The following is a 24,176-nucleotide window of genomic DNA, read 5'->3' as shown; positions in this document are numbered from 1 at the left end:
TCACACAAAGATGAAACCCTCACCATTGTCTTGACCTTGCGATGGTGTGGACCACATGGTGGCATATGGATGATCCCAAAGGTGCTTGTAAGAATGGGTACTATGCAATGATACCCACAAATGTTAAGCTTTTAGTTTAATTAAACATGATTAAAATATCATAATACTTAAATACTTGCCTAAACATGAGGCAATGAGCGGAAAGCTGTGTTGTTTGCATTGAGACACAAGGCCTTGTTAAATATGAAGAGGCATATCTTGATGAAAGGGTGTGACTCTTGAATGAATAGTTGACAGGTTGTGGCCCTTCACTGGTGTCCCTTCAATGATGAAGAGTAATTAAGGATAATTAAGGGTAATGAAGAGAGATTAAGTCACAATCGGGACAACAAAGAACTGTTGCAAAAACTGAAACATTGTGTATGGACAGCAAGCATAAAAAGAGAAAAAAAGATCACTGCTGAATATCACCAGAAAAGGTTGTACATGGCGTGGAGCAGCACGAGAAAGGTCCCGTAGGTGTTGCCTATCACTGCAGAAGCTGAAACAAGATCTAAGAATGAGACTAAGCCTAGCCACCTTTATATAGGTGGGAGAGGAGCGGTCGGCCAATAGAAAATCGGAGGACTAGCCGACAATGCATAAAAATGCTGAAATGATACCTAAAAATAGGCAAAAAAAAATATGTAGTGCCTAGATGCATTGCAGGGCTTCATACGGAGCCAAATACAAGCATGAATGTACATGGGAAAGTCCATCTAGGGATGAAATGTAATATGCGGAAGCTTCGGAGAAGGATCGGTACTTCAAAACTCAGAAAACAGCACTCTTTCCGCGACGGAATTAACGCACAAACTGAAAGACGATGTGCAGAAAATAGAGAGAGAAGGGGAAGATGGAGAAGGACACAGTATTGGGTCCCAATTACCCTCTGTAGGGCCCCCACCACGGATGGTGTATTTGCTTTATTAGAATGATGTAAATCTGAAACAAATACAAAGTACTTGACCTTTTCTTGGCTGGAAAACCTGCCCTTGACCTTCAGTCCTTCACCCCTTAGCTTTAGCAAACCCTGGGCTGTCCTGGCCCTTGAATGCTTGAGGCTCTTGGTGAATTGTGAGATGAATAATGGGATTATGGGCTGGGGTATTTATACCCCTCCCTTCATGCAGTCGGCTGGCTTCAGGACAGCCCACGACTGAATTTCATCATTAAAATGTTTTCACACTCAATAAAGTGTTTTCTCACTGGTTTGATGGCTGTCCAGCCTGCGCACATGTTCTGGGCAGCACCCTGGCTGCTGGGCATGCTGCGCATGAGTGTGGGACTGCCCCCCCACACCTGGCCGCCTGCTGTTCTAGGGTTTTTACCCTCTGTCGGCTGCCTGTCCAGAGGCTCTGGAGCTGGCCGACTGCCCCTCCAGCCCTTGCCTAGGCTGGTGGGCAAAGTCTTGGGCCCTCCTGGCCCCTTGGGGGTGGTTCTACACCTCCCCCATGCCCATCTAAGTATGCACATGCAAACCCTTGTCCTGGGGTAGCCCTATGGGCTGACCCCATCTCTACATGCAAACTACATGCCTACAGATGTCTCGCATCCAGTTGCAAACCAGATACACAGCACATCCGACATCATTCCAGAGGGAGACTCACAGCGCGGACTGGCACTGCTTCATGTGCAGGACAATGCACACCTGACCTTGGACTCATGTGCAGGACGATGCACACCTGACCTCGGACGACTGAGATGGATCCCTGGCTGACTCGTCCCGGACTGGGCTCACATGGGACCAGTTCACCATCCCAGGTCCTGCACCTTCTGTACAGAAATGTCTACGTGGCACCCAAGTGCGGGATGCACGTGACATCCCCTTCTGCTTAACTTGACGGAAGCTGCATAGCCTCCAAATAATTCGTCAATAAAGCCGGATAGTCTTCGAAAAATTCCTTGTCGAGCCATACCGCTTCATGAGTTCCTCGGTCCTGAAACTTCGTGAGGAACTGTCGTAGTCTTCGGCCTGAGCCATGCTTGAAACGGTGCAGAAGGATCTGTTCTGGAACCATTACCTCTGCTTCATCTATAATGTCTGGTTCCGCTTCGTCTTTGACCTCTGAAGGGGGTGGACCTGCATATGGCTTTAACCAACTGACATGAAATACATCGTGCATAGTCCAACTCGAAGGTAGCTTTAACTGCATAGACACCTCATTAATCTTTTTCCGGATGGGGAATGGGCCGAAGCTCTTGAAAGACAACTTTGGGCATCGCTTGCCCACCTGCTTTAATCTTTGCTTCATAATCCGAAGATATACCCAATCTCCTTCCGAAAACTTCATGTCCCTTCGGTCTTTATCGGCCTGTCGAGTGTAGGCCTCTTGCGCTTTAGCCAATCTGTCTTTGACGGACTCTAGGATCTCCTGGTAAGACTCCGTCACTCTGTTCGCCTCCGGTACTGAAGACGACGTGCTGGTTAACAACGACTGGAAAGGCCTTCCAAACGCTGCCTCATATGGAGTCCTGCCAATAGCTGAAGAAAAAGAGTCATTCAGAACAGCTTGAACTAAAGGCAAAAACGATTCCCACTTACCTTGCTGATCGTGGACATAACACTTCAGCACATCAAAGGCCAACTGGTTGTATATCTCTGTCTGGCCATCTGTCTGTGGGTGGAATGCACTGGAAAAATTCAACTTAGTACCAAAATTATCAAACAATGCCCTCCAAAAATGACTGGTAAACTTGGCATCTCGGTCTGACACTATGGTCCTAGGAATACCACCAATCGGGTACCAATGCCGAATGAATAGCTGGGCAACATCCTCGGCGGTTACATTGGCCCTGCAAGGAATAAGCATCACAAATTTGCTGAACCTGTCAACAATAGTCAAACACTGTGTATTACGCTTACTCGGAGTGGGAGGCAGATTTGTGACAAAGTCCATCGAAATGTCTTGGAAAGGACCCTCAGGAATTGGCAAAGGCTGTAACAACCCTATCTTCTTTCCACGAGGAGCTTTCACCTTTTGACAAATGTCACAGCGTTGTACATATGTAAACACATCACGCCTCATCTTTGGCCAATAGTATTGCCGTTCTAATTTCTCCAGAGTCGAATTCATGCCCCTATGACCACCTGTAATGGCGTCATGGGCATCATGGAGAAGAGCTGCCCGGAATGATTTCATGACACACAGTCGGCCTTTGTAGTAAAGCCAACCATCGCGTATCAGAAAATGGCATGGTCCTGTGGCATCCAATGCCTGTTCCCACTGTGTACCGAATTCCTCGGAATCCGCGTACGTGTGCTTCATGTCTTCTAGTCCTGTACCAACAAGGTCTAGTCTAGTGGTCTGAATCGTAGATACTTGTCCCTTCCTGCTCAAAGCATCGGCCACTGGATTGGCCTTTCCTGGAAGGTACTCAATCATGCCACCAAACTGCTGGAATATCTGACTCCAGCGGTGCTGTCGATCACTCCACTGTGCACTGGGCATCGTCTGAATCCAGCGCAATGCCTGATGGTCAGTGCGGACCTCGAAGTCACGGCCATACAGGAAATGTTTCCAATGTTTCAAGGCCTGAATGACTGCTAGGAGTTCACGATCGCGTAGACTCAGTAATTCTTTTCGGCGGGCAGTAACTTACGAGACATGTAAGCTACTGGATGACCATTCTGTTGCAATACACCTCCAATTGCGATGTTACTCGCATCGGTGATCACCTGAAATGGTTCGTCCCACGAGACAAGGGCTAAACAAGGCGCTTCGGACAAAGCCACCTTGAGGTTCTGGAATGCCTCCAACGCTCGTGGAGTCATTCGAATCTTTTGCCTCCTTGTTTTCACTCCCTTTAGCAGATCGGTGAGGTCTGTCGAGAGATCGGAAAACTTGTCAATGTGGGTGGAATATGCCTGGCATATACCCACAAATGATCTAATGTCATAAGCAGTCTGAGGTACTTCCCAGTTAACAATCTCGGCCACTTTAGCCGGATCAAGTCGAATGCCTTCGGCACTGATTATGTATCCCAAGTAATGTACCTGGAACAGATAAAATTCTGACTTCTTTTCATTGACATAGAGCTCGTTGCTTTCCAGCAACCTAAGGACTTTCTCCACATCAATGTCATGCTGCTCAACTGTAGCTGAAAATATGAGTATGTCGTCCAGAAATATGAACACACACACTCCAATCAACTCCCGGAAAATACGCATCATCATGCGGTTAAATGTAGCTGGGGCGTTCGTCAAACCAAATGGCATGACCACAAATTCATAGTGGGCCCGTTCTGTACGGAAAGCTGTCTTGGGGATGTCCCCCTCAACAATCCGAACCTGGTGGTACCCACTCTTTAAATCCAATTTAGAGAACACCTTAGCTCCATTCAGCCTCTCGAGAATATAGTCAATTCGAGGCATCGGGAATCTGCTCTTGATAGTCAGCTTGTTGAGTGCACGATAATCGACACACAACCGAGAAGACCCATCTTTCTTCTTGAGGATCGGTGCTGCAAACGGCGACACGCTGGGGCGGATGAAGCCAGCTTGCAACAATTCTTGGAGTTGGCGGTCCAACTCCGATTCCATTGCCTTAGAAAGGCGATACGGAAACTTGCTCGGGGGTTCCGAGCCTGGGAGGAGATCAATTTTGTGATCCTCCGGTCTGGAAGGGGGAAGCTGGGGAGGGAGACTGTCCCGAAGAAAAATCTTCTGGAACTTTTCATGGAGAACCGAGTACTTCTCGGAAGCACTGGCCACCGTCTGGGCTGTCTGGACGTAAATCATCGCACATTGTGCGCCTTTCCTGACTGCTCGCTTAGCCTGCAAGTGGCTTATGAGCGGAAAGTTTGGAATACCTGGCTCACACTTAATGGTCACAGGGGTGTTTGACACATTCCGATCAATCTGGAACGTGTGCTTGTCCCACTTGACATCAGGAAGGAACTTGTGAAACCACTGGATACCCAAAATTATGTCTGCTCCTACAAGAGGGGCAACCATAAAGTCACGCACAAACTCTATGCCCTGAATGACTAACTTAGCACCTAGAGCTTCATACTTGACGCTCGTTGTCATACCTGTGCTAAATCCCTCAACTTGTTTGTCCACCGGAGTCAGCTCGAAACGGGCACGCCTAGCGGCCTCTTCCGTGATCACATCCTCCGTACTGCCGCTGTCAAACAAGACAACGACTCTCTGGCCACCTATGTAGCCAAAGGACTTGAGCAATTCGTTGCGCTCATACTCCTGGTCATGGGCGCCCTTCTGCTTATCTTCGAGCTCCCGGCTAATAATTGCTCCAACTGAAGCACCGGGGGTTGAAGAACTAGGGGTAGCCACTGGGGTCTGTGTGGGAGCTGTGCTCACCACGGAAGCTGTGGAGGCGGCGGCGGGCTTTGGAGGCTTCTTCGGACAATCCCGAGAAGTATGTCCTTTTGTGTGACAAAAGTAACACCTACCCTCCTTCCTGTACTGAGCAAGCTCCTCAGCACTCAACTTGCCACCTGTCTTGCCTGCCTCCGCTTTCTGGTCTGGAGTAAGCTTAGACGCATTGTTCGAGTTCTTGGAGCCAGAGGCTCCCGGGCTCTGTCCTGGGGAAGACCCCGTCTGGTTCTGGCTTTTGCCCCCCGAGGTGTTAGCCTTGGGAGAAGCCGGCTGGGAAGTCTTGGGCTTGCCACCATTGTGTTTCATTTCTGCACTCTGCGCAAGCGAGAGTGCGTCCTCAAAGGTGGCTGGTCTAAACATACGCACCTCCCATTGGATGTGCGTGTCCAGGCCATACAAAAACTGCCCTTTCTTGTCCACATCAGATAAGCCTAATTGTAGACACAAGGTCGAAATTCTATTGGCAAACTGAAGGACTGGTTGCGCATTCTGACGCGCACCCCTGAACTCGTCTTCGAGTCGCTCAAGGTAGTGGGGCGGTAAAAACCGCTGCTTAAGGTCACGGACGAACTCGTCCCACCCATAAGCTGCCATACCTGATCTGGTGTGGGCGTGAGCCCACTGAGTCCACCAAGGAATGGCCTCACCTTCCAAATACCAACTGGCTAAGATCACTTTGTCAATATCTGATTTCCTAACTGCGGCAAAGTAAGCTTCAAATTGATGTAACCATGAATACAGAGTAGTGGGATCGAGTTTACCATTATACTTACTGAAGTTCATTTTCTCGGGAAAATGATTCGAGGGCGCCGCCGGTGTCAATCTGGCGTCCAAAGCTCGGAGGTAACGCTCGTGTTCCACTCGTCGCATGGCTTCGTCTTCTCGTTGTCGAATCTCCAATGCCCGTATCTGCATCTCAAGCAAGGAGCTTGACTGCGGCTGTGACCCCTCGAGAGGGTCCCTGTGACGAGGATCTGGTATCTGAGGTACGGAAGGAGAGGGAGGAGGAGATGGAAAACGCGACGCTGGAGAGCGAGAACGCTCCTCCAGAGCCAAAATCCGCGCCTTCTGCTCGTCCAACTTGGTTGTCTGGTCTGCGATTGCTCGCATCATCTGCTGGAACATGTCTTGTACACTCAAGCCGGGTGCCCTAGCTGGGCTGCCTGGTGCACTCTGGTCCCATGGTTCTGGTTCTCTCTCGTCGCCAAAGCTCGCCATAGCGGGAATATGCAGTTCCTTTCCGGAACGCAATCTGACCATCCACTATCTGTGTGGGAGACTTCCGGAGGCTTCCGGAGGCTAAAAACCAACCGTCCTTCGAGGGACAGGAGTCACTCCGAAAGGGGTAGTCCACCGGCGTCTAAAAACCAACCACACGAGCGAAAAATTTTCTGGTTTTCTTTGCTGAATCTTCGTCCTTGAAGTAGGCTCTGATACCACTGTAATATGCGGAAGCTTCGGAGAAGGATCGGTACTTCAAAACTCAGAAAACAGCACTCTTTCCGCGACGGAATTAACGCACAAATTGAAAGACGATGTGCAGAAAATAGAGAGAGAAGGGGAAGATGGAGAAGGACACAGTATTGGGTCCCAATTACCCTCTGTAGGGCCCCCACCACGGATGGTGTATTTGCTTTATTAGAATGATGTAAATCTGAAACAAATACAAAGTACTTGACCTTTTCTTGGTTGGAAAACCTGCCCTTGACCTTCAGTCCTTCACCCCTTAGCTTTAGCAAACCCTGGGCTGTCCTGGCCCTTGAATGCTTGAGGCTCTTGGTGAATTGTGAGATGAATAATGGGATTATGGGCTGGGGTATTTATACCCCTCCCTTCATGCAGTCGGCTGGCTTCAGGACAGCCCACGACTGAATTTCATCATTAAAATGTTTTCACACTCAATAAAGTGTTTTCTCACTGGTTTGATGGCTGTCCAGCCTGCGCACATGTTCTGGGCAGCACCCTGGCTGCTGGGCATGCTGCGCATGAGTGTGGGACTGCCCCCCCACACCTGGCCGCCTGCTGTTCTAGGGTTTTTACCCTCTGTCGGCTGCCTGTCCAGAGGCTCTGGAGCTGGCCGACTGCCCCTCCAGCCCTTGCCTAGGCTGGTGGGCAAAGTCTTGGGCCCTCCTGGCCCCTTGGGGGTGGTTCTACACCTCCCCCATGCCCATCTAAGTATGCACATGCAAACCCTTGTCCTGGGGTAGCCCTATGGGCTGACCCCATCTCTACATGCAAACTACATGCCTACAGATGTCTCGCATCCAGTTGCAAACCAGATACACAGCACATCCGACATCATTCCAGAGGGAGACTCACAGCGCGGACTGGCACTGCTTCATGTGCAGGACAATGCACACCTGACCTTGGACTCATGTGCAGGACGATGCACACCTGACCTCGGACGACTGCGATGGATCCCTGGCTGACTCGTCCCGGACTGGGCTCACATGGGACCAGTTCACCATCCCAGGTCCTGCACCTTCTGTACAGAAATGTCTACGTGGCACCCAAGTGCGGGATGCACGTGACATGAAATAATTTCGAAAACCTCCTCTTCAGCGCCAGATGAGTGGACCAACTCAGGCACGCTGCAAAAATCCTCCAAAGAGTCTGAAGGAACACCCTCCTCATAAAAGGCACAAAGCTCACGAAGATATGGTGCATCTGAATACCGAGAAGGTCTCCGGAAGAAGCCACGAGAAGATATCGAAGACGAAACACCAAGATCAATCTGAAGAGAGAAGCCCTCAAGAGATGGAACCATAGATAAATGTGGTACCTCCCCTGCATCTGCAACAAGTATTGGAACCGAAGTAGAATCCTCCTTTGAAGAAGTGTACCTACTATACCAGCCACCGTACCGACTGTACCAACCACTGTACCTGCTGTACCAACCACTGTACCGACTGTACCAACCATTGTACCTGCTGTACCGACTGAATGGAGAGTTGTACTTGCTGTACCAGCTCTATTGCATGAAGACCCGTGGTTTTTGGGGAAGAATCAGTACCCACACGGAGGTATATGGATTATATTGTTGGCTCCGCATTTCTACAGCCTATGTTCCGGCTCAGTTGCCTCGTGTTGGGCTATGTTATGGCATTTGTATATGGATAATCCGGCATCTCCCGTGGGGAGAGTAACGCCCTCAAAGCTTGTACATGATATTATTCTCCTTGGGTAATAAAATACTCCAAGGGGGGGGGTCGGCCCATTCCGGCCTCTATGCGGTGTCACACGTGCAAGCTCCATTTTCAGCATTTGTGGATGTTTTGTCCATCTTTTATGTTTTATGCAAAGTGATGATGGATATGTGTTAAGGCTGTGGCCATGTTTAAATGTTTTAATATGCATTGATGGTATCAACAAGTGTGTCAAAGGCCCTAGTCCCTCGGGCACCGCCGCGAGTCACATTGGTATCAGAGCATAGGCTTTCTTGGAAGCGGAGGCTTCTATCAATAAGGAAGAGAAAAGATCTCAAGTGGGGACCACACTTACCATCATTGCTATTAAGCATGGCCAACCACTTCAGAGCCTATGAAGCAAGAGCATGAGCAATAGACAGCTTGGTCTAAGGATTTATGAATTCACAAAATTTATCTTGGAAGTATGGAGTTGACTTTATGTGCACACATTTAGCACTCTTTCCATATGGATATTGTGGATTATATTATCAAGCTTACAGGCAAGCTATATGGAGATATATCTCAGGATATCTTAAGGATATGGTGACGAGATATTTCTTTTGGCTTCATGACCAACCTGGCAAAGAAAAGCTAAGTATACTTTAAGTTTGCAAAGTTAGTGCTTTTGCTATGAAGTGTTTTTGATGTTCACTAACCCTTGTATAGCCATGCAAGGAGAAAGGTGGTGTTGTTTGCCTTGAGATGGTTTCAGGGAAACATTGTTCATGGCTCCCTTTATTGGAATGGATTATATCTATGGAGATTTCTTTCTTGGACGAGATTTATATAGATATTGGGCTTCACAAGCAATTTCTATGGACGAATCTGTCCGAGTTTATAGAGAAGAAATCTTTGGATATCTCATGGATATGATGCTTTTATGGATAAAGTCCACCTCTACTCCAAGGTGTGTGGTTAGCACGGAATATGTGGTAAGAGGTATGGTATACAGGTCTATGGATTCCTCGACTTCTTTTCTAGGGATTTGGATCTATCCTCAAGTTTATGGATTATTCTTTATGGCTCCCTTTATTTGGGATGCATTGGACTTATGAAACTCATTGTTCACATACCCTGTGTAGTGTTCTCTTGTCCTATGTGCTCTCTTGAAGATTGTTTTTACCATGTGTGGGTTAAACAATAGAGAGCAGATGGAAGGGAACATGGGCACTTCAGAGGGTAGTGTCGAGCACAACATGCCGTGTGTAGTATTCTCTTGTCCTACGTGCTCTCTTGAAGATTATTTCTACCATGTGTGGGTGGAGCAATAGAGAGCAGATGGAAGGGAACATGGGCACTTGAGAGGGTAGTGTGAGTTGGTGGCCGAAATGCCTACAAACTATTGGTGGCCGAAATGCCTATAAACTATGTGTAGCAGAAATGCTTATGGAACACCAGGCCATCTATGCCTGCGAGTGATTGTTTTATCTTGTTACTTGAGCCCACCTCTCATCCAAGGTGTGTGGTCAGAGTACCAACACGGAGTGCAAGTGGTAAAGTGGAAATGACGCCTGGTTGGCACGGAACTTATATCTGTGCCAAGGGTCATGTGGACCGATGCCTTATTGGCAGGAGACTTATTTTGTCTCACCCATTTACTTGGGACATGGATTATGATATCTGGACTTATAGGACTGATTTGTCTCGCCCATTTATTTTGGGACATGATATTGCTATTATGGAGACTTATTTAGTCTCACCCATTTCTTTGGGACATGGATTCTTCAATTATATTAGATTTTTGAGACTGTCTCGTCTCACCCACTTGATGGGACATGATTATATCCTGAATTTATGGCTTGAAGATTAAAGTTGCAGACAACTTTTAAGAAGCTGGGGAAGATGTCACCAGCCTGGACATTTCCCAGTATGAAAGGGGTCTCGTGGACTCCAGGATGTCTAAATATTTGGAAAGTACAAGCTTTGGGAATGGGGGATTATCCTAGAATACAAAGGACCACACTCCTAAAATTTAGGAGAGTTGCTATTTTTGGCCCGATTCCGATGGAAATTCTGTGCGCGTCATTACATTTGGAATTGAGCAGATACCAAGAGTTGGCAAAGTGCCTATGACAGAATGTCTACCAGTTGGGATATTTTTAGAGATAAAGTTTATGGAAGGACCCATCTCTTAGATTGGGACATGTGGCAAGAAAGTGGACCAAAGTGAGACAAGTGGCCTCACACTTGTCACTTCAGCTATTGTGTGGCTCTCCACTTGTCATTGTAGCCTTCTCTTGCCATTTTAGCTCATGGGAGGCCCAAATCTATAAATTGGAGCCCTCTCTCTTCATTAATGGAGTCTCTCTTGCTGCACACTAGCCTCTACCACCGTTGAAGGCTTCCCTAATGATGGCTACTCTCTTTCTCTCTCTCTTGAAGGCTGCCCATGAAGAATACCGGCTGTTGGGGATTGTTTTGGAGGCTTCCATCGCGAAGAAATACTGAAGGCAAGGGTACTTAATCATTTATTATGATTTCTAGCCATTGTACTTGTTGTACCAGCCTTTGTACCTACTGTACCAACCATTGTATTGGCTGTACCAATCCTTGTACTTCTTGTACCACCCATTGTACCGACTCTACCAACTTCTGTACTTGATGTACCAGCCACTATACCTGCTGTACTAGTCACTGTACATAATGTACCAGCATTTGTACTTGTTGTACCTACTGTACCAACCACCGTACCGACTGTAGCAACCACTGTACCTGCTGTACCAACCACTATACCGGCTGTACCAGCCATTGTACCTACTGTACCGACTGAATGGAGAGTTGTACTTGCTGTACCAGCACTATTGCATGAAGACCCATGGTTTTTGGGAAAGAATCAGTACCCACACGGAGGTATATGGATTATATTGTTGGCTCCGCATTTCTACAGCCTATGTTCCGGCTCAGTTGCCTCGTGTTGGGCTGTGTTATGGCATTTGTATATGGATAATCCGGCATCTCCCGTGGGGAGAGTAACGCCCTCAAAGCTTGTACATGATATTATTCTCCTTGGGTAATAAAATACTCCAAGGGGGGGGTCGGCCCATTCCGGCCTCTATGCGGTGTCACACGTGTAAGCTCCATTTTCAGCATTTGTGGATGTTTTGTCCATCTTTTATGTTTTATGCAAAGTGATGATGGATATGTGTTAAGGCTGTGGCCATGTTTAAATGTTTTAATATGCATTGATGGTATCAACAAGTGTCAAAGGTCCTAGTCCCTCGGGCACCGCCGCGAGTCACACTGCTCAACATACACCTCCTCCTGCAGGTCACCATTAAGGAACGCAGATTTTACATCCATTTGATACACTGGCCACCTCTGAGAAGAAGCAAGGACAAGAACGGTCCGAATCGTGGTCATCCATGCTGTCGGTGCAAAGGTATCCTCGTAGTCGATGCCTGGCCGCTAAGCATAACCTTTAGCCACAAGTCTGGCTTTGTGTTTGTCCACCAACCCATCTGACGCATATTTGGTCTTAAAGACCCATTTGACACCAATGACTGACTGTTTCAACTGCCTCGGTACCAACTCCCATGTTTTGTTCTTCTCGATGGCATCAAGTTCCACCTGCATGGCTTTCCTCCAAGTATCCTGTGAAAGGGCTTCCTTAACGGAAGTGGGCTCCTTGTCCCGCATAATATGAGACATCAAAGCATAGTTTACCTAAAGAAGCTTCGCTGAATTGCTTTTGTCGCGGACTCTGTGCGATCTTCGAGGGCCGTCCTCTGTGGTCCACTCGGAGGGTAACTCCGTGACACCTGACTCCCGAAGGGTGTACAACAACCACCTGGGTACTTGAACAGATCGTGGAGCCTCCTGCAGTTGCGGGGGCTCTACTCCAGCTGCGGGCTCAACCTCTTGTACTGACTGAGGTGGATCAACTGGAACAATGGTATGGAAATCATCATCAGACTCTTCTGGATCTCCAAGAAGTGGCGGCTCCTCGACAGTGGATACTAGAACATGCTCATCAAAGACCACATCCCGGCTGACAACAATCTCATTCCTATCTGGATCATACAACCTGTATCCCTTGGAAAGAGAATTATACCCCACAAATATAAGCTTGCGGGATTTGGAGTCAAGCTTCCCCCTCTGCTTCTTCGGAATATGAACATATGCATCACTCCCAAAAACACGAAAGTGCAAGACATCAGGTTTCCTGCCAAAATATGCCTCAAACGGAGTCATATTAGATACTGAAGTCGTTGGAGACCGGTTGAGAGTATGGACAACCGTTGCCGCAGCCTCTCCCCAGAGTGGACGAGGAAGATCACGATGCTCCAGCATGGCCCTCGCCATCTCCACCACAGTCCTGCTTTTGCGTTCTACAACTCCATTCTCTGAAGGCAACCTGTATTGGCCAGTTCTCTCTTGATGCCATGATCTGCACAAAATTTGAGAAACACATTCGAGGAGAATTCACCCCCTTTGTCAGCCCTGAGAGTCTTTACCTACAATCCAGACTCTTTTTCCACCATCACGTGCCAATCCTTGAACCGTGCAAAAGCTTGGTCCTTCTGTGAAAGAAAGTAGACCCACGTGAATCTGGTACAATCATCAAGCAACAGCATAAAATAGAGAGATCCTCCCACTGATGGTGTCTGCTGAGGTCCACACAAATCAGTGTGAATCAACTCCAATGGTTTTGAAGCCCGCTTGGAAGCCTGCTTCGGAAAGGATTCCCTGTGCTGCTTACCACGTATGCAAGAACTGCAACGTCCTTGCCTGCTGCCAACATCTGGCAAGCCAACCACCATTTGGTCCCGGAAAGCTCGCCGCAGTGCATCCACATTTAAGTGGCCAAAACGAAAGTGCCACAGATCTCCGACCTGAGAACCTGTCAATGAGGAGAGTGCAGAGAGCTTGTAGATACCATTCTCCACACCGCCTTCCCAAACAACCTGGCCAGTCTCACGATCCCGTAGAGCAACTGAATGCTCCTCAAACTCCACCCGAAAGCCAGTCTTGCATACTTCATGCACTGACAGAAGATGAAAACCAAGAGCACGGACGTAAAGAACATGGGAGGCATGCTTACCCCCCTTGCCGTCGGGAATAATCTCTATACGGCCCTCACTGTGAATTGGAATGGTGGAGTTGTCGCCAATGAAAATGCGACCTGACTGCCGTTTCAGATCCAGAAAGAAGTCACGGGACGGAGTCATGTGCCTAGAAGCACCACTGTCAAGAATCCATTCCCAGGTATCCTTTGCGGTGAAGCCAACTGCCTCCTCGCTCGAAGACGATGAAGCATCGGAGTCCATCATCTCTAAGTGCACAAATGCAGGAGTCTTTGCCTGAGGCTGAAGAAGCAGCACTCTTCCCAGTCCGCTTAGAACACTTCCTCCAATAGTGGCCTTTCTCGCCACAATCATTGCGGGACCACTCGGCCTTCAATTTCTCTCGTTCAATATCAGGCTTCTTCTCAGAAGACTTCTCCGGTGAAGCCTTCCCTTTGCCCTTGTTATTCCGGCCTTTCGGCCGTTGGCCAATTAAGGCCTCCGAGGATGGTTCGTGAAACGTTCCTCCTGGTCTAGGACCATGGGCACAAGCTCCTCCCAAGTAATGGTGCTGAGCCTGCCACTAGTAATCAAAGAGAGTAGAAAGCGGAATACTGAGCAGGTGTCACCAGCCTGGACATTTTCCAGTATGAAAGGGGTCTGGTGGACTCCAAGATGTCTAAATATTTGGAAAGTACAAGCTTTGGGAATGGGGGATTATCCTAGAATACAAAGGACCACACTCCTAAAATTTAGGAGAGTTGCTATTTTTAGCCCGACTCCGATGGAAATTCTGTTCGCGTCATTACATCTGGAATTGAGCAGATACCAAGAGTTGGCAAAGTGCCTATGACAGAATGTCTTCTAGTTGGGATATTTTTAGAGGTAAAGATTATGGAAGGACCCATCTCTTAGATTGGGACATGTGGCAAGAAAGTGAACCAAAGTTAGACAAGTGGCCTCACACTTGTTAGAAAGTTGATCAAAGTGAGACCAGTGGCCTCACACTTGTCACTTCAGCTATTGTGTGGCTCTCCACTTGTCATTGTAGCCTTCTCTTGCCATTTTAGCTCATGGGAGACCCAAATCTATAAATTGGAGCCCTCTCTCTTCATTAATAGAGGCTCTCTTGCTGCACACTAGCCTCTACCACCGTTACAGGCTGCCCTAATGATGGCTACTCTCTTTCTCTCTCTCTTGAAGGCTGCCCATGAAGAATACCGGCTGTTGGAGACTGTTTTGGAGGCTTCCATCGCGAAGAAATACCGAAGGCAAGGGTATTTAATCATTTATTATGATTTCTAGCCATTGTACTTGTTGTACCAGCCCTTGTACCTACTGTACGAGCCATTATACTGGCTGTACCAGTCCTTGTGCTTGTTGTATCTACTGTACCACCCATTGTATCAGCTGTACCAGCCACTGTACTTGCTGTACCAGCCACCGTACCGGCTGTACCAGCCGCCATACCTGCTGTACCAACCGCTGTACATGCTATACCAGCATTTGTACTTACTGTACTTGCTGCACCAGCCACCGTACCTACTGTACCAGCCACTGTACCAGCTGAATGGAGCGTTGTACTTGCTGTACCAACTCTATTGCATGAAGACCCGTGGTTTTTGGGGAAGAATCAGTACCCACACGGAGGTATATGGATTATATTGTTGGTTCGCCATTTCTACAGCCTGTGTTCCGGCTTGGTAGCCTCGTGTTGGGCTGTGTTATTGTTGGGTTTTATGCTGTGTATGCACCCAGAGGAGTGCTAGTGATCATCAGTAGATTACTGGGGCACTTTTTACTTCAGTTAGTGGAGGTTTTTCCCCCCAGTTTTAGCTTAGTTTCACTTATAATAGTTTATAAGTGATTTGGTCCACCTGGCACACTTTATGGCCGGACCATGTGAACACATCTATTAGGTCACTTCTTTATGTGGCTATTGTACTTCACTTTTATCACTCTCAATACATGAGCAGTCGTGTTCTTCTCTCTGCTTCTCACATTTCTTGCTGAAGTACCTTCCAAACCCTAACCCTAACAGCTGAGCTCCTTCATTTGGTATCAGAGCTCCCAGGTTGGCCAGCCCTGCCCGTACTGCTCCACGCGCCCTGCCCGTACTGTTCCACGCCATCAGTGTCCGTACATCATCGCCTTCAGCTACAGCCACGTACAGGTAGTCGCCTTCAGCCGTACACTCCGTACAGGCGCCTGTCCTATTCCGTACTCTGCTCTGTACATTAGTCGACCAGCTACTGTTCCGTACACAGCACCGTGCAACGCCCGCTTTGCTCCGTACACAGTCGCCCAGCCCCCGTACAGTACCTGCAGGCGACCTACACTCGCCGTCAGCTGCTCGCCCAGCTCCGTACAGTACCTGCTGCCAACCTGTCGACTGCTGTTTTCGTACAGTACCTGCTGCGTGTACCTGCTCCGTACAGTCGCCGTACAGCCGACCTGCTTCCGTACAGCGTGCAGTCGACCTGGCAGATTTTCTTGCACATTTGCAAAGAAATCTCTACAGGTTTTTTTTTTTGCAAGGTTTTGGGTGCAGTAACTTTGGGCATTTTGGCACCGTGTAAGCCATTTTTGCTGCTCTACTCAGTCAGTGGTGCATTGTGTTGCACATTCAGAGGATTGAGAGTGCAGGCATATTTGGGTTAGCTGTATTCAGTGGAGTACATTTGCTTTCAGGGTTGTTGCTATTGGGTTTTTTGACACACAGGTACAACATTGTGCATTGGCATAATGGCAAATCAACAGCAGAGTGATGTATTCACGTATTTGTCTAAGGAAGACAAGTTGGACGGCATGAACTACTCCTTGTGGAGTTTTATGCTGAGAAATGTGCTCGTGGCAAAAGGTCTTTGGGATTTTGTTAGTGGTGATGAACCACGTCCAGGTCCATTGGCTCTACAGACTCCTCCCCAAGGGGGTGCTCGTGGACAAGGACAACAGGTACAGGCACCAGGTCAGCCATTGCCTGTTCAAAGAACAAATGCCCAGAAGACATGGGATGCCAGAGATTCACAAGCCTTGTCACTTATTGCATTGTCAGTACAGAGGTCTATTATACCTCATATTCGTTCAGCTGGCTCTTCACGGAATGCATGGGTGACTTTGGAGCAGATGTATGCTGCTCGTAATGAGGCTCGGATCTCGTTTTTGAAAAGAGAGCTGGAAAATCAGAAAATGCATGAAGGAGATGATATGTCTAGCCACTTGAACAAGCTGCAGGATTTGAGAGAGCAACTCATCAATGTGGATGAGATTATTCCTGAGACACAGCTTGTGTCCACCATCTTGAACTCTTTGCCAAGATCTTACTTGGCTTTTCATACCTCTTTGAACCTCAGCATGAGGAATGCTGTTGAGCCCCTTAAGTATCAGGAACTTGTTGCTCTCTTGCTAAGAGCAAATCAGGAAGAACATGAATATGAACACAAGTGCTAAACAAGCATTTACTACAGGTCAAAAAGAGAAAGGCAAATCTCAGCCAAAGAGTTCAAATCAGAATTCAGGTGATGGTGGTTCATCTCAGGATACCAAGAAAGGTGATGGACAGCCCAAGAAGAAGGGCAAATGCCATTACTGTAAGAAGCCAGGTCACTACATCACAGAGTGTAGGAAGAGGATTGCCAAAGAGAAGGCAAAGGAATCTGGGATGTCTGTAAATGATGCCTCTAAAGCTCCTCCGGAGACTGCTTCTTTTGTTGAGGACATGGATTACTGTTTCTACACATGCAGCTATGATGCCTCTTGGTCTTCACAGGCACTCAGTGTGACAAAGCATGCATGTACTTGGTACTTTGATAGTGGTGCTTCAAATCATATCACATCTCGCAGGGATTTGTTTTGTCATGTAGGCTCTGCCCCTGTTGGCAAAACTGTTCAGTGTGCCAATAATTCTTCATATCCAGTTCGTGGCATTGGGGAGATTCAGCTCACAGCCATTGATGGCTCTATTCTTCGCCTTACAGATGCCTTATATGTACCAGGGATAAAGAAGAATTTGTTGTCCATTTCTTCTTTAGCACTGTGGTATGCAAGTCCACTTTGATGATGACAAATGCATGGTCAGAGACAAAGCTAATGCTTTGACCTTGATGCTTACTGGTACATTATGTCATGGACTTTATCAGTTGGATGCATTTCAGCCAGTGGATCAGTCTGCTTATAATACATTCACTCTTACCCAGCTATGGTTGATGCGGAGTTATGGCATGCTCGCATGGGACATGTAAATTTTGGTAGTGCGGTACAATGCCAACTGCTAATACATATACATGCATAAATCCCATCAATGTAGTGTCAACACCATTTGCACATTCACTTACTCAATGCAAAAACATTCCAAAAATTATCCTCAACTGCTAATACATAAACAATGCCAATTGCTAATACATATACATGCGGCAGGACATAACATGTTCACAGACCTACCTCTTATGGAGAAGCCTCCAGATCACATATGTGAAGGTTGTATTTTGGAAAAAATGCATCGGTTTTCCTTCCCACGTGATCAGGCTCTACGAGCAACTGCAAAGTTGCAGCTTATACACAGTGATCTTTGTGGTCCCGTGCAGACGAAGTCATTAGGAGGTTGCTTCTATTTTGCTACATTTATTGATGACTTCTCTCGTATATGCTGGGTCTATCCGTTGACACAGAAATCACAAGTATATGATGCATTTTTGGCCTTTGTAGCACTTGTTGGAACAGAGTCAGGATGTAAGGTTAAGACTCTCCGTTCTGACCGAGGGGGGGAATATGTGTCACACATGTTGAATTCCTTTCTTGAGAGTAGAGGTATCAAACATCAATATACTACTCCTTATACCCCACAACAAAATGGGGTTGCAGAAAGGAAGAATCGGTCACTCATGGAGATGGCCAGATGTATGTTAAAGGCAAAGAAGCTACCACATATCTTTTGGGTGGAAGCTGTTATGTGTGCTTGTCATATTTTGAATCAATGTCCCACAAAGGCATTGGTTTCCATTACTCCTTTTGAGGCTTGGCATGGCCGCAAGCCTTCGGTATCACATTTTCGTACTTTTGGGTGTCTAGCATATGCACACATACCCAAAGAGTTGAGGAGGAAGTTGGATGATAAAGCCACAAAATGTATTTTTGTTGGGTATAGCCGTGAGAGCAAGGGCTACCGGTTATATGACCCACTATCCAAGAAGATATTCACTAGTCGGGATGTGATTTTTGATGAAAAATCAGAAATATCCATGGCTGGTTATGATGTAAATCAGGCTGAAAATGATGTGTTTGAAGGTCTACTACCTATGGAGTTTCATTCCAGAGTTGGTGATCCAACCCATGAGGGTACAGGACAGCCAGCAAATCATGAAGGTGGTGAAGAAATTCAGCAGCAAATTGAGCCAAAAGTTGAGCCAAATATGGGACAGCAGGCACCACAGGTCAGACACATACCTAGATGGTATTTGAGGACATTACACGATAGCCATCTAGAGGGTCCTCTTGCTGGTCGTACTCGTAGGGAGACACGGACCAATGAGCATGCACACATCATGGATTTGAATATGGTTATGGCAGCCAGTTTACAGGACGATGATGAGCCTGATTCATTTGTGGATGCACGAGACAATGTGCATTGGAATAAAGCCATGCAGGATGAGCTTGATTCTATTAAAAGGAATCAAACATGGGATTTGGTTGATCTGCCCAAAGGCAAGAAAGCCATTGGTACTAAGTGGGTCTATAAGTTGAAAAAGACATGCAGATGGATCCATTGACAGGTACAAAGCCCGTCTAGTTGCAAAGGGCTATGCACAGAAGAAGGGCATTGATTATGAGGAGACATTTGCTCCTACATCCCGTATGTCGACACTTAGGTGCGTCATTGCATTGGCTGCACATCGTGGTTGGGTTGTTCACCGGTTGGACATCAAGACTGCTTTCCTACATGGGGACCTCAAGGAGGAAGTTTATGTATATCAGCCCATAGGTTTTGCAGAACATGGTCATGAAGGGAAAGTATGCAGGCTGAAAAAGGCCTTGTATGGTTTAAAACAAGCTCCACGAGCTTGGTATGCAAAAATACATGCTTTCCTGCTCACTCAAGGCTTTGTGAACAGTCCATCAGAAGCCACTTTGTATGTAAAGAAAGAAGAGAAAGATCTGCTGGTCATCAGTCTTTATGTAGATGATCTTTTGCTCATGGGATCAAATGATGACAAAATTGCAGCTTTTAAAGAGATACTACAACAAACATTTGACATGTCTGATTTGGGGCTCGTACACCACTATTTGGGCATACAGTTTGTGCAAGATAACAGAGGCATTGGGTTGTTGCAATCTCGGTATGTTGCTAAACTTCTGGAGAAGTTTAAATTTCAGGATTGCAAGCCTATTAGCACTCCTATGGAGCCTGGGATGAAACTGTCACTACAAGATGACAGTATTTTATTTGATGCCACTACATATGCTCAGACTGTTGGGTGCCTTATTTACTTGTGTACTACACCGCCAGATATTCAGTATGCCGTATCTCAGTTGAGCAGATTCATGCACAGCCCGCGATTGTCACATTGGCAAGCTGTGAAGCGTGTATTTCGGTATTTGCAGGGTACCTTGTCTCTTGGATTGCTTTATCTTGAGGGGGGTGACATGCAGTTATATGCTTACAGCGATTCAGATTGGGCTGGTGATTTTGATACCAGACATTCCACTAGTGGAAATTGTTTCTTTCTTGGCTCTTCATGTATTTCTTGGCTAAGCAAGAAACAGACCACAGTGGCCACTTCGTCTTGTGAGGCAGAGTACAGAGCAACCTACACTACTACCGTTGAGTGTGTTTGGCTACGTCGTTTCACACCTATCTATACTGATAGTCAGAGTGCCATTGCTGTGGCCAGGAATCCTGTGTTTCATGCTCGCACGAAACACATTGAGATTCACTATCATTTTGTTCGGGAGAGACTCCAGGCAGGTGATATCAGTCTGATCTACTGTCCTACAGATCAGAATGTGGCAGACATCTTCACCAAAGCATTACCACGTCCGAAATTCAAAGCATTCCACACTGCTTTGAATTTGTTTCCTTTTGGTGGATGATGTACAGTGATCACATATCACTCCACGGGGGTTTGTTGGGTTTTATGATGTGTATGCACCCAGAGGAGTGCTAGTGATCATCAGTAGATTACTGGGGCACTTTTTACTTCAATTAGTGGAGGTTTTTTTCCCCAGTTTTAGCTTAGTTTCACTTATAATAGTTTATAAGTGATTTGGTCCACCTGGCACACTTTATGGCCGGACCATGTGAACACATCTATTAGGTCACTTCTTTATGTGGCTATTGTACTTCACTTTTATCACTCTCAATACATGAGCAGTCGTGTTCTCTCTGCTTCTCACGTTTCTTGCTGAAGTACCTCCAAACCCTAACCCTAACAGCTGAGTTCCTTCAGTTATGGCATTTGTATATGGATAATCCGGCATCTCCCGTGGGGAGAGTAAGGCCCTCAAAGCTTGTACATGATATTATTCTCCTTGGGTAATAAAATACTCCAAGGGGGGGGGGTCGGCCCATTCCAGCCTCTGTGGTGTCACATGTGAAAGCTCCATTTTCAGCATTTGTGGATGTTTTTGTCCAGCTTTTATGTTTTATACAAAGTGATGATGGATGTGTTAAGGCTATGGCCATGTTTAAGTGTTTTAACATGCATTGATGGTATCAACAAGTGTGTCAAAGATCCTAGTCCCCCGAGCACCCGCCGCAAGTTTCAGCAGGCAAGTGGGACAGCAAAGTAATGGCCATATCTTCTGATGATATCTCCTTCCCAGCCTGGAGGACTTCCTGCTGAAGGGCCTGCAGCTTGTTAATGTGCTCCCGCATCATCGACGACTTTGCAGGGTTCATAACCCACATTTGTACTTCCAAGGAAATCCTCTTTATAGACGATACCCTATTATAAAGAGAAGCCAAGTGCTGCCATATGCTTCTAGCCAGCGTCATATGCTTTACGTGATTGATTACTTGTGGTGTGCAATTGAGGAAGATAAATGACCGGACCCTGGCGTTGACACGATCCCACATCTGTGCCTGTGCCTCGCGGTCCTTCTTCATTGTTGAAAGTAACTCCCCTTCCTCTGCTTCCGGCCGTGGAACCCCGATAACAATGAAATCAGCAAGGTCATATGACTCCAGCACAGACTCCATCATCACCTTCCAGATGCCGTAATTGCTCCCGTCCAACTGACGGTCCACTGGGAACGTGGGGAGAGTTGGGATCTTCACATGCTTCTCAGCCATCTCTAACAAATCTGCCATCACGGGGATGTAACTGAAAAGGGTGGGTGGGTGGGAAAAAAAAACTTTAAACCCGCAAGTGGCTATCCAGCAACTTAGCCCGCCTTCCTCTTGCTACTTCTCTTCCCGAACAGTCCCTAACAATCCACCAATCAGCAACGTAACAATCCCCCTCTTGCTCAGAAAACTCCCAAGATCTCTCAAGAGCCTAGGGCTCTAATACCATGTCAAAATACACAGCGGAGATGATAACAAAATCTGAGACCACAAGAGCAAGTAGAGTGCAAAAAATAGACAGCACAAGAGGAGAGAGATAGGTGTGTAACTCTTCTCTATACACAAGATCCCGCAATGAAAACAAGATACAATAGGTGGGGAGCCATGGGCCATTTTATATGGCCCCATGAGTGGGGTCGACCAGTAGAAGGACAGCCGACAGGACATAAAATGCCCACGACCAGTGAAAACCACCAGTCGGCCAGCATCTCAGAGTCAGCCCTCACACGTGTGGAGTCGGCCAGCACCAAAGAGCAACTGGGACTGCCTGTGACCAGTCGGGCAACATCTAGTACAGCCGACAGGTCCTACACTGCCTCCCACACCCTGGAAAAATAGGGAAAAATGGGGAAAAAATACGGGGAGTGAGGAAAAATGATAAAACACCTACAAAGGGCGAGCACACCCACAACAGAGGCCCTGGTGTCTGATAAAGACAAGAGATGACTTCTAACAGAAAAAGCACAGGTTATTGATGAAAAAACGCAGCAAGTGAACAGCTCCTATATGCTGTAAACAGTCAACAGCAGCATGGGAAAAAGGAACGCTGGTCCTGTAGATGTTTCCCACTCTGATACCATGTAAGAATGGGTACTATGCAATGATACCCACAAAGAACTGCTGCAACACTGTGTGTGGACAGCAAGCATAAAAAGAGAAAAGAAGATCACTATTGAATATCACCAGAAAAGGTTGTACATGACCTGCTGCAGCACGAGGGAGGTCCCGTAGGTGCTGCCTATCACTGCAGAAGCTGAAACAACATCTAAGAATGAGGCTAAGCCTAGCCACCTTTATATAGGTGGGAGAGAAGCTGATCAGCCAATAGAAAATCAGAGGACTGGCCGACAATGCATAAAAATGCTGAAATGATGCCTAAAAATAGGCAAAAAAATATGTAGTGTCTAGATACGTATGCAGGGCTTCATATTGAGCCATATACAAGCATGAATGTGCATGGGAAAGTCCATCTAGGGATGAAATACCCACAATGCTGAATTGGTGCATGATTGGAAAACACCCGGGACAAAGGTAGATGTTTCTAGTCCAAACAAGAAAATGTAGCCAAGTGATTATTCAACATCAAGTACCCCAATGAAGCCAGAATGAGGACAACCATTGGGTATAGAGCACCCCCAGTGGGAATTATGGGGTATGAAGGCCCCAGATGCCGCGTGGTCATTTCAATTGGAAGAGCTCATGTGTGTGGCCCTACAGTTCTACCCTGTTCTAATAAGTTGTGTGTTCCTGTTATGCTCAACACAATCACGGAGCATTTGCCTCGATTCCTTGGAATATTCCCTCCTTGAACACCAGCCAACAATACGGCCAAACCACACCCCACACACACATTTTCAAAACAAATGATAGCCAAATTAATCAATTGTAATCCCATAGCAACGCCCCTCCACCCCCCAAATCCCCCACCCAAAAAAAAAAAAAAAAAAAAAACCATACAAACGGATATTTACCAGGCGACCGTATATGGCAATGGGGAAATCGCAGCGAACGCAGAAATGGACCTTGTCGCCCAGGCGGCGGCGAGCCTTGCGTCCCAAGACCTTCACAAGTGTGATGTCGGAGACGGATCCCAGGCCTTTAGCGACGGGCAGATCGGCCAGCACCAGGTGATCGGGACAGGACACAGTGACCGCGGGCTCGGAGCCCGCTGCAGGCCCATCACCAGAACCCCCCAGCGCGCTGGATCCATCGCCCGCCCCTCCAGCTGCAGCTCCCGTGCCCTTGCTCAGACGGATGGTGAGGTTAACCATAGCTTCTAATGGTGGTCAGAATCCGGACTCCTAATGATATATTTAATAAATAATTATTTGTTTTTATGACCATATATATATATATATATATATATAAATCTATCACAAGATCATTACATCAAAATAAATCCCTGATGCCACCTATTTATTCCTAGTGCCCACATCTCTCATCTTCATTGTTTAGCAACCTGCATAGCAAATTCCATCTCTCATCTTCATTTACAAAAGAAGATTTCTCCCAATATATTTTATAATCCAACAAAACACAAGCCT

General features: G+C 47.0%; 1 protein-coding gene across 1 annotated transcript in view; it reads right to left on the bottom strand.

Annotated features, from left to right (window-relative positions):
• Positions 1–23,932, bottom strand: part of LOC147608241 (RING/U-box superfamily protein) — a 62,487-nt gene extending 38,555 nt beyond the window's left edge. The window contains exon 1 of the mRNA XM_086789375.1: positions 23,604–23,932. Coding sequence (XP_086645501.1) covers positions 23,604–23,903 — 300 coding nt within the window. The 5' untranslated portion in view covers positions 23,904–23,932. The remainder of the gene's footprint in view (positions 1–23,603) is intronic.
• Positions 23,933–24,176: the final 244 nt, after the last annotated feature.

Source organism: Cibotium barometz, chromosome 53 (genome assembly GCF_041138505.1).
Source record: "Cibotium barometz isolate CiBa-2024 chromosome 53, ASM4113850v1, whole genome shotgun sequence".
In the NCBI taxonomy this organism is placed as follows: Eukaryota; Viridiplantae; Streptophyta; class Polypodiopsida; order Cyatheales; family Cibotiaceae; genus Cibotium; species Cibotium barometz.
Note: the sequence above shows the minus strand (reverse complement) of the source record. Positions and strands in the feature narration are given on the sequence as shown.